Source organism: Thalia democratica, unplaced genomic scaffold (assembly GCF_965202585.1).
Source record: "Thalia democratica unplaced genomic scaffold, ktThaDemo2.hap1.1 HAP1_SCAFFOLD_1882, whole genome shotgun sequence".
Taxonomy (NCBI): Eukaryota; Metazoa; Chordata; class Thaliacea; order Salpida; family Salpidae; genus Thalia; species Thalia democratica.
Window position 1 is genome coordinate 651 of NW_028140681.1, and position 12244 is coordinate 12894.

General features: G+C 25.1%; 1 protein-coding gene and 2 non-coding genes across 3 annotated transcripts; all 3 read right to left on the reverse strand.

Annotated features, from left to right (window-relative positions):
• Positions 1–270: 270 nt before the first annotated feature.
• Trnastop-uca (transfer RNA opal suppressor (anticodon UCA)) lies at positions 271–357 on the reverse strand. Its single transcript has one exon. It is a non-coding gene; the product is annotated as a tRNA-Sec (tRNA).
• A 3620-nt stretch (positions 358–3977) lies between these two features.
• On the reverse strand, positions 3978–9810 carry LOC145848968 (armadillo repeat-containing protein 3-like; the record flags this gene model as incomplete). The annotated part of the gene is made up of 7 exons (XM_082954113.1): positions 9642–9810; positions 8983–9144; positions 8124–8232; positions 7594–7719; positions 5814–5943; positions 4741–4832; positions 3978–4146 (listed from the first exon to the last, which is right to left on the reverse strand). Coding segments are annotated over exons 1-7 (957 nt in total), but the record flags the coding sequence as incomplete, so codon positions are not given.
• Positions 7817–7889, reverse strand: Trnak-uuu (transfer RNA lysine (anticodon UUU)). Its single transcript has one exon. It is a non-coding gene; the product is annotated as a tRNA-Lys (tRNA).
• Positions 9811–12244: the final 2434 nt, after the last annotated feature.

Sequence of the window (12244 nt, forward strand, 5' to 3'; positions counted from 1 at the left end):
TAAAATATTAGTTTTTTTAACTTGAATGATACAATGGTTGATAAAATACTGTTAATAAATAATTTACCAAACTTATAATTTAGTCAGATACTTTCTTAGGTTTTTAAATTTAGTTTAAACAGCAATCACTAATAATATTGTACTAGTAAAAAAAATATATCAATTTTTTATAAATACTAAAAAGTTAATGAAATTAAAGTTAAACAAACAAAAATTTTGCTAAAAGGTGGAAAAGTCAGCTATGAAATAAGTAAAATCAACAAATAATGGCGCCTGAAAGGTGAAATCGAACCACTCTGACGTTAATCAGCTACGGGTTTGAAGCCCGCACACCAGACCACTGAAGCTCGTTCAGGCGACAGGTTGAATGACAAACTTGATATTTATACGCGTCGGTTCGCTTGCATGCGAGCGTTTGTTGGTTGCGTCATGAAACGAGAGAAGCTGGTTTGGTAAAACTAGAAATTTTGAGAGAATTTGAGGAAAAAAAAAATTGAAAAAAAAAGCCTGACAGGGGACTTGAACCCCTGACCGTTGGATTAAAAGTCCAACGCTCTACCGACTGAGCTGGCCAGGCTAACGAATGCAAATGATTTGTAGCGTTTTTAAATTGTATTATGACGTAATAACTAGATTTTTGTTTGTAAAAGGTTCGGAGCTGCTTTTACAGGTGGGTTGGGTATTACAAATGAGCTGTTGTCTTAGTTCTTGTTTGGAAAATAAATTCTCACTTTGTGTTTATTAAATATCTATTGCATAACACTTGAAGCTTTTACAGTTGGGTGAAGTAAATAAGCTGTTGTTTTAATTCTTGCATGCAAAGTAAATTGTTATTTTATCTTTTTAAATACCTACTGCACAGTTTTTTGAACATTTGAGGCCTTGCTTGATACTTATATGAAAAAATATAAAGATACTATTCAAAACATGTATAATTTAAAGTTGGTTTATAAATAGTTTAGATATGTTGTTCAAAATACACTTCAGATAAAACTAAAAATATAAGTCAACATTAACTTAAATGGTTTTTACTAATTAAATGATTAAAACTCTTTAGTCGCTTTTATTTACATAGTTACTTGAAGTTTTTTTCCATAAAAAAATAATTTCAAAGTGACAATTAAATATTTTGATGGTTTTGTACCAGCTGTAAATTATTAAGTTATTTTGTATTCAACTTTGATTATGTAAAGTAATTTATTTCTTAGATAAATAAAATTTCATTGATTAAAATAACAGTTACGTCACTACAGTCTTCAATGTTTAGTTTCAATGAAAGTTAAATTTAAGCTGAGAATTTAGTCAGTACTTTTGGAAAAAAAGAAATGACAAATTTTGCTATCAAAGTAATATCCTTTAACAAGTTTGAAACTACATTTTTTTAAACAAAAATCAAAACTATTCTATACCATATAAAATATAATAATTGAATTAAACTTCAGTTCAAAAAAAAGAGCTTGACAGGGGACTGTAGTAAACAAATTTAAATAATTTTCTGTCTATAAATACAGTTTTTTTAGAAACTAGTACAGCATATTTTAAACTTCAATAAACCCTAAATAAAACTGTGTTGTAATTAGTAAATTATATACAAAATTACACAAAAATATCTTTGTCAATTATGTCTACTAAAACTTGATTTTTTAAATACTATGAAATACTGAGCAAAAAGTGTTAGTAGTTTAGGCTTATTTCCTGAATAAATTTACCAGCAAAACTGGGCTAACTTTCAATAAAAAGTTTAGATGCTTTAAATTTTTAACTATTACAAAATTATCAACAGATGGGCAAACAAGTTTTAGATTGGTTTAAAAACTTAATCAAAAAGATGCTAACTAATAATATTTTTGATCTTTAGTAAATCTAACTTTTTTTTTTTAGTAGTAGGAGTTTAAAACTTTCTTATTTCTTTAAAACACATTATGTTCCCTTTGTAAACGAAATTTTGCAGTAATATAAATATCATTAAAAGATACAGTAATTCAGTTGATAGAATATTTTATGCCACCCAGTTAAACTGTTATTATTTACTACATTACCGTTAAGGTACCAGTTACAAACTGTTAAAATCTTGACACTATGCATTATCGATGTGAACGGGTAGATTCTTGAACAAATGAAATTATAATAAGTTATTTTTATAAAAAATGTTCATTACGTCACTGCAAAATTCAAATGGTTACTTAGAACTTACTTTTTAATTTGTCAAAATAGGAATTTATTTATTAGTTTTGAGGTAATATTAAATCATGACTATTGCTGTTTTTCTATCATCTTTAGCTTTTTGGAAAAATATTATGAAAAGCTTAAAACTTGTTCACCATTGAAAAACAAGTTTATTCCAAATAATTCAATAATTTATAATTACAAACGCAAACAGTACATATATAAACAAAAAGATTTCCTAAATACTATACGTATATTCAACAAAAAACGTCTTAATTAGCTTATTTCGATTGTTTTGCAAGGATTTTCAACATCAAAAGGACTTAAAAGATGCTTCTTAACTTTTTCAACAAACACTATTTATTATCCTAAAAACTTTTATTTTTCCATGTAAATTTTTATAAATTTTTTGTAGTATACTTATATAGTAGTTTTGAATATAGATATACTCAATTTAAATAACATTTAGTAACTTAATCTGAGAGACTTAACAATCGTAGAGTAAAGTTTAATGTTGATTTTAAAATATGAACACAAAGTGTTTATTAAGAAATAGATCATCGTTTTCAAAGTGTGCACCGAGAATTTTAAAAACATAGTGATTATTTATAAACAAAGCATGTGTTTTATTTTTTAACTTAAGTTTTTGCTGGCTTTGTTTTAAATAAACTAATTCAGACTGGTTTAAACAATTCGACTTAAGTTTTTCATTGAAATTTATTTATATAATAATTTTTATTATATTTTACGTTCTACGGTATTTATATTTTTTGTTAAATAACTATGCGGTTTAAAACCACTTCATTCAAAAAAATAAAACAGTAGAGTGTTTAAAAATTATACATTTCTGTTTAAAAAATTGCAAGCATGTATAAAAATAGTATAGATATAGTGTATAAAATACGCACTAAACAAAACTGAAAACATTACTTGATCCTTAAAATTTTACAAACTGATTTTAACTACAAAGCTCCTAAAAGCAAGTAGTTGCAGTAATCGACACTTTGTCAATCAAGAAATTAATTAGCAAACTATTTTTTTCATTATTATACATTGTTTTACAAATAAGAAAATATTAAACTATAAAAGTTCTTAACTAGAACAGTTAAAGCACGTGCAGAAGTGAAGCTCCGTGACCCTTTACCCCCTAAAGCATTTTATATTTAAAGTTGTTTAAAAAACAAAAAGCTTTGTTGTCAATATCTTTCAAGTTAATGTACAAGCTAGGTATTAAGTATTAACTTAAAAACAAAGCTAAAATTTCTAATAATATTTAAAACAAAAACTTGTGTAATTGTAAATTCTAAAAATCTTTAAATGCAACCACCGACTGAGCTAGCCAGGATTACGAATGACATGGATTTATAAAAACAAAATACGTTTATTGTGACGTAATAATTCAGTATTTCTTTAAATAAAGCTACAATGCGAAATTTTATATGTTTTAACCTTAAATTTTTTCTAATTAATATGCTCAATTGCGTACAAAGTTTTATAGAATACCTTTTTGAAAATTATCAAATTTCAAAAGCACTTCTTAAAGCTCTACTTTAACAACCATTTTATTATTAAATTATTTTTATATAATAATAAATACAATTGCTTGTTTTACTTAAAAGAATTAGAAAATTACATAAGTTTAGTTTGGTCACAAAAAGACTAAAAAAAAACCTACAATATTTACTTTTCCATTTAAAACTTTATCTGGCCTTAAGTAAATACTATATTAGTCAATACTCATTAAAAGTACTAATAACAAATATATTAGTTACACAAAGCATAATTGTAAAATAACATATACAACTACTAACTTTACCAGGGTCGTAGAAGTGCATGCCAATGATGTCTTTAGTGGCAAGTTGCCCTTTAACGCAATATTTAGCAGATAAGTTGGATTCTATTAGTTTGTCGAATGCTAATAAACTGCTGTTCATCCTACGTTCGTTTGAATTGTTTATATCATGAAGCAGTTTTAATGTTCTGTAAGAAATTAGAAAATACAAGTTATATAAAATGTTCAAATATTATAACTGTGAATTGTTTATAGCATGATGTAATTTTAATGTTCTGTAAGAAAATAAAAAATTCAAAGATTAAAATTATCATGAAGAAATTTCAATATTCTGTAAGAAATTAAAGTGTTTAAACATTAACATTTTGAGTTGTTTTTATCATAAACCTTGACTAGTTTTATTTTACCTAAAGATAGTTGTAAGTAAACTGAAAGATAACAATTGTAGTTGAGATTAAACTATCTTAAAATAATAGTAAAACTGATTTTGTATAACATTTTTAAATTATTTAAGTAAGTCCATTTTCATACGGTTTAAAATAATGGATATGTAGTAAACAAAAAATAATTAAAAAATTAAAAATATTAATCTCACCCCAGTTTCAGCAAAACATCAGATACTTGCGGATCCGAAGCACATCTGGATGTTAATTATTTTTATAAATCTACATAAAATACATTGAAAGAACTAGAATGAAAAAATTTATTAATTAAGCTAGTATAAAAAGAAATTAAAAAAGTTAAAAACAATAGTGAACTAGAAGAATAATAAATTAAAATACCTGGCTAGAGCTTGACAAGTGAACTTTCTAACTTCAGAACTGTTATTCCTGAGAAGTTGTACTAATGGCTCTACAACATTCTGTGATACCATCTATAAAACGAAAAAATAAAGTTATTTATTATATCAGAAAACTTACCAAAAGTTCCATAACATACTGTGATGCCATCTAAATAATAGATATTAATTATAAATATAAAATAAGTTGTACTAAAAGCCAATAACATTCTGGTAAACCATCTGAAAGATTTAATATTTTTAAAGTCTGTTATTTAGTTGATTAAGGTAAATAAATTTTGGTAAAAAAACAAAAAAAATATTTTAAATGATATAAGTTTGTAGTGCATGAAATAAAAATAAGGCAGTGATAACTCCTACATTTTGATTTATTTTGAACTATAAGACCCTTTTTTTAGTTGCACCATATAAATTGTGTGAAGTCAGTTATAAGAGATTTTCCTAAAACAAGTAGATAAATGATCCAAAACAATGGTCAACTTATTAAATAGTCGTTAATATTTTGCGTGAATGTTAATTTTTAGTTTGACAAATCTAGTAACCTTTAAACCATCCAAAACTAGTTTATAAATGTATAGTTACAAAACTTAATATTTGTTTACATGAAAATTTAAAGCTTAAGTATCATATGACTATTTTAAACTTTTTGTATTTTCTACGAAGTAGAAAAAAATGCATAAATAACTTTACTTTTATTGAAATAAGCTTGTGATAAGTATTAGCTAACCTAAAAAAAATCATAAAAAAAACTTTGTATACTAAAACTTTCATGATAGTCAAATAAATTTAAAAGTATATCTCATAGCTAAATTAGTGTTTAGAAAACATTTCTTCGAATTTCCATAAATTTTACAGATACATACATTGGTAAAACATTACTTTAAACTAATTGTAGTTTATGTGGATTTTTAAAATTTTGATAGTGTGGAAATGAAAATAAAAATGCTATAGTGTAAGGTCATACAAAAACTCAATTTAGTACATATTTTATCAAAGAGCCAAATAAACATGGTACAATCTAATATTCATTAAAAGTTCAACAAAAATTTAACATACCTGTTCTCTAGCTTGTGCACCATCTATGAAACAAGCTAATAATTCAGCAGATTTGCTACAAACCATCGGGTTATTAGAAGTTAAAGATTGACCTATGGCGGCAATAACTCCATGCTTCATTATATCGTGTCTGTAAAAATAATATTATATCAGTTTGTATAATTTCAATAAATTTTATTATACGGTGTCTGAAAAATAGTTGTAATAATACTGATATGTATAAATAATTAGAAGTTAAAAGTTGACCTATGGTAGCAATATAAAATAGTACGTCAGTTTAAAGTTTTCAGAAAAAGGGAGCCTGACAAACAACAAACCTGAAAAGCTGAAAAAATACTTGAACCCCTAACCGTTGGATTAAAAGTCCAACGTTCTACCGACTGAGCTAGCCAGGCTCACATCAATGGCTAGCTTTTGGGTTTAAAAAGACTAAATACGCTTGATGTGAAGTAAGAATTGTAACATAGTTTTGAGTAGAGTAGTAAAGTGTTCATGAATGCTCTTGTTTATATTATGTTTTTAAATTGTTAACATTTAAAAGTACTATATAGAAAACTGCGTTTAAAAACTAAAGCTATGTATTGTTTTAAAAATAAAACAAAACACTTTTTTTTGAAATGCAATCACTTTTCCTTGATTAAGATTTTATTTGAAGAATTCAGTTTTAAGTAAAAAAAATATTAATTAAAAAACTATATTTGGTTTTTAAATCACTAAAATATTTAAACCATTTATTGACTCCTAGAGATCATATTTTTTTGGTAAATCGAATTCAGTTTATTATTAAATATATGTGGTAATTATGTATTTTTACTTGAAACCTTTATTAAGGACAGATGTCTCATAAGAATGGCAGAACTAAATTCTACTCTTAATTTAAAATTATCTATTTATGTATAACTACTACCTGATATAATCATAACTTTTATAAGTATTTAATACATATCTTTTTATTGGTTCTAAGTGATCATACAATTTATGATAGTAAAAATTAAATTAAGAAGAGTAGTTTTAACTACTTAATTTAGATTGATATCTATAATATGTTATGCACATATTTTTTGATCCCAGTTTTGCACAGGTTTTGAAAAAATGGACAACAATTCTAAACAACCTACAACAAATATTTCAGTTAGTAAAAAAACTAGTTAAGTTTTAAAGCACTAACAGCTTAATATATATTACTAAAACCATAAAAAAGCTGAAAATAATTTATTTAGACTTTAAATAATCATTCTATTATAATTTATAACATCTTTGTAAGTGTTTGAGAATGAAAATTTCCAGGATTATTTTTAAATACTATATATAATATGGTTTATCAAAACTGAAGAACTATTAATCAAATTATCAATAAAAATCTAACTGATAATAATGTTAACTAATCTTACCTAAATAGAAACTTGACTATTTAAAACTATGTAAAGCATTGTAACTGACAAATAGTAATTTACACAATTTAGGTTTTAAAACTTTTAAAACTGTGTTTAGAATGTTTTTGAATAAATTTTTTTTGGACTTTAATTATTAAGCTTGTATTAAATAGATAAAAAAAGTTCAACTGTTTAAATGTATATAGTTAAATAAAGGTTACTTATTAAGAAAAAAAATTAAATTACTTTTGGTAAAAACTTTATTTTACTATTACGTTCTAAGAGTTTACTGAAAAACTTTTTGTACACACTTTAATGTGTGTACACTACTGCGCACAATAGAGCAAATAAAGTGTTAAGTGCAAAAATATTTCAAATATAAGTAAACAAATCAAGCATAAACAAACCTGACAGATATTTCAGCTGAAATGTTTATAAGACAAGCTACAGCATTTACAGAAACCATATCTCTACATGTGTGAGGAATTAGTGAATTAATTAGGTGTTCCAGACCACCAGCTCTTACTATAAACCTGTTATTTATTATTTTACTGTATACTTTGATTAAATAATTACATAATTTATTTTAATGCTAATATTTTTAGTTGTTAAAAATAAATTATAAAAAGGAGCTTGACAGGGGGCTTGAACCCCTGACCGTTGGATTAAAAGTCCAACGCTCTACCGACTGAGCTAGCCAGGCTCACGAATAACAAGGGTTTGTAGCGTTTATAAAGACAAAATACGTTTGTTGTGACGTAATAATACAAAACTTTGTTTAAACAAGAGTCACTTGACTTTGGCTTACTAAAACTATTGCTACATACTAGAAAAGCAAAAGTTAGAAGCTATTTTCAGTGGTAAAAGATCAAAATTGAACTAATAAAAAAAAGTTTAGTAAACATAAAAAATTAACAAATATGTAAGTAAAACTAACAGGGAATTGTTGAGACTTTGGTATGTAAGATTAGCCAATGCTAGACATGCAGCTTGAGAAACTTCACTGTTTTCAACTGGGATTAGTGCTACTAATGATGGAATTGTATCTGGAAATAGTTATTTCATTTGTCATACATTTAGTAATATATTTGAATATTTTCAGATATGTTATGTATTTAGTATTACATTAAAAAATTCGACTGGCATGAGTGATACTAATGGTGTTATTATATATGTAAACAAATAAATAAGACAAAAGGTTTACTTTTTGTTATCGAAAGTTAAACAGTTAACATTTTTATTTTTTTTATTGATTTCTAGCTAAACAAGTGAGTCAATCTTGTTCATATAAGTACTTATAAATAATCCTAGTATTAAAAACATAAAATATTAACATTTTATTAACAATTATGAATTAGCACAATAAAAATAGACTTATGATTTATTTAAAAATAAAGTTTCAGAAGAAAAAAATTGAAAACTTTATTAGCATTCCAATAAGTGAAAACCAGTTAATAAACAATGAACATATGCAAAATTTAAATTGAGAAAACCTTCCCTAAGACATGTATTTGAGTAAAACAAAACATCAGTAAAGTATAAAATTAATAAATTTTATTAAGAACCAATCAATTTTTTGAAGGTATCTTTAGCACACAAACGTTAGTATAAACAAATAAAATATAAATAAATATTATTAAAAACAAACCAATTTGTCCGAAGAAATCTTTAGCACACATATTAGTATAAACAAACAAAAATAAATAAATAATACTAAAAACAAACCGATTTGTCCGAAAGTATCTTTAGCACACACATTAGTATAAATAAATAAAAAATAAATATTAAAAACAAACCAATTTGTCCGAAGGTATCTTTAGCACACACATTAGTATAGGCCAATACGGCCATTGTGTTACAGAGTGCAATCAGAATGCTGTCATTATCAACGTTTGTACTAAGCATATGCCACATACAAGCTTCTATGTTCTGTTCGTGTAATACCTTGGCATTTCTCTCTAGGTAGGAAAAAAATTATTAGACAAACTAAGTATAAGAAAAGAAGAAAATTATGATAATTTTATTTTATTTTAATAAAAATCTTCAATTGTACGTACTGAAATTGGTTGAAATATTTATATGACTAAAGTGTCCAAATGAAAAAGCTTTATTGTACAAAAACAGTTCCTTTTTATTATCTTTTTTTTTATAACTAAAAGTTTTAAACTAAACTTATGCATAAATTTAATATGTATAAACAGTATATACAAAATACAAGGTAATAAAGTTGTATTGCATAAGTTTGCTTTATGACCATAAATCTAGTTAACTACCTTTCAAAACCTGTTTAGTCTAACAATAATTTTCTTTGGAACTATATTTATTGTAACTTGTTTAATTTAAGTAAAAAACCAAACCCACCACTCAAATCAGCTCTTCCAATAATTTATTTTAATATTATTTTACATTTTAGGAAATATTGAAATTTATTTTCAAAGTTTTATTAAAAACCCACCATTCTTAGCAGCCCTGCCAATTGCTTGTACTGCGTACAATTTGACCTGGGGGCTGGGGAAATTGTTCTGCATGAAAACCAACAGGGTTTCCAGACCTCCCGAGTTCCTGAAAGATTCCATCATGTCTTCTGATAACAAGCAGTTTGATATGGCGTGCAAAACTACCATGTGTAGGTCTTGGTATTGAAATTATTTTTATTTTATTGAAGTTTAAAGTAATTAAGTCCATTTTGATGCTGTATATTACACAAATATTATTTAATGTTAATTATTTTATATTTTTGTATTATTTTCTGATAACAAACAGTTTGATATGGCGTGCAAAACTACCATGTGAAGATCTTGGTACTAGAAAAAAAGTACAAATGATAAAATGATTTTAGTATAAGTTTTATTTCAAAATTGAATTTTTGGTATAAATTTTATATCGTCTATTACAATCTGAAAATAAATTTCATACCGTGTGAAGGTTTTGAAAAAAGTCTTAGCAATAACAAACTTAAGTTATGCAATTTAAAGTAAGCTAGTATATATAAGCTTTTTAAATTAAGCTATGCAATTTGTTTATATACACAAAGTATGTGTTTGTTTAATACAAAGTATGTCACAGATAATTGTCACAAGTAAAATTGTTCTTTATCATCTTTAGACAAGACTTTAATTTGAAAAAACATTTTGTAAATTGTATTATTTCAATTATCAAATTCTTTTACTGTTTGTAAGTTTATCATATTTGTTAAGGCATAATTTGTATAAAAATATCATAAATATTAAAGTTGTACTTCGAACCTATTATAACAACATATATTTAAAAAATATCTGTATAAAAAGTACCTATCTTACTTTTATGACTAGTATATATATTTTTTCAGATAACTCAAACTTTAAGACTACAAAAATATTCCAAAATTTACAGTTCAAACATGTATAAGCTGTTTTTGTTGCACAAAGTATGCTATAAAATTTTAATTAAAGTATTCATATCAAATTAACACTAAATAGTCTAAAAAAAGTAAAAAACCTTTTTAGTTAGTAGACCCATTATTTTTTCCATTCCATCCAATTGATTAAATTGACTTCTTGATTCATCTACAAAAAATAATGTTTGTTTTAACAAGTAAAATATACTACAGTTATTACTAATAATAGTTATAAGAAGTAATTACTACAGTTTAAGCATTTTTTAAAGTAGAAATGTAGTGCTCCGTAAACAAGTAACTCTTTCGTTAGATATCAAACAAAATTTGTGAGGCTGTTAAAGTTTTAAGATCTATATTAAATTCAGACCAACAAGGTTAACTTTAAATTTATTAAGCTTAAAAGGTATTTTTGATTGAAATAGTACATCATAATACGTATAGTGGTACAATTGTGTTTGTATTAAATATTACGAGACTATCTTGTATACAATTAAACAAATTAAATCAAGAAATTTGTGCGATATTTTTTACTGATAGTAACTTCAAAAGTATATTTTGAAACGATAACAACTAGCCTTCAATTTTAAAAGTGGAAAATTTTTATATATTAACAATAAAATATTTATAATTGCTAAAAATCTGTAAAAGTTAGTTAGACTTTGTATGTATACTGGTTTAAAACTGGTAATGTATACTGGTTTAAAACCAGTTAAAATACTTATAATGGTATGGATCTTAAATTAGCGTAATAAAAATTTCTTCTGAATAATTAGTAGATTTTATAAATAAAACTTTCTTCAAAACGATCGTTACGTCACTACAAATTTTAAATGCACTTTTAAAATTATTATTTTTGCGCAAAAAAGTTATAACTTTGAGTTAGATTTTTGCTTAAATTTACTGCTTTGTTACCGAAACCAAGTTTAAATTTGAAATCTTAAAATGGAAGAATAGCATAAATATTGTCCGCTCGGGGGGTCTGGCAGCCCCGACGGAACAGATACTGCCTTTTGGTCGCTTGAGATCATCTTAAGGTACTTTTACTTACAATATTAGAATATGAATTAGGAAATATGAATATCATTAAAGGGATCCAATAACTAATACTAATAATAAAATGAACATTTAAGAGAATCTAATAATTCTAATTAATTATATATAAATACAGAAAACTTAAACTATCACTAATATACTAAATAAATCACTAATATATTATAAACAACTATTTTTTACTAAATTTTATTATTAAACAAATTAGAAATGTAAGCTTGCATATAAAGAAAATCAAGAGAGAATAACAGCATTTATTCTAACTAGTTATTCTAGTTCTTAACAGCAGTCAAAAATAAGTTACAACAAGTTCTCTGAAGCCATATCATGTTACTTTTAAAACAAATTATGTAACTCTCATGCCATATCATTAAACTCTGAAGACATAAAACATGTCTTCAAAAACAACAAATTCTATCTATTATTACGTCATATCTTTTAATTTTAGCATTCTTAGAAATATATAACTATTTTGTACTTTTTCGAATAAAAGCCTAACATTACAATATAAAAGTAGAAGTCAATTTACGTTTTTGCTTTGTAACAAATAGAAGTGTATATTTAAAACAACAAGCAGAATTCTAGTTAAACAAATGAAACTCATTTGTTCAATCGTGAAATATCCAGTGCTA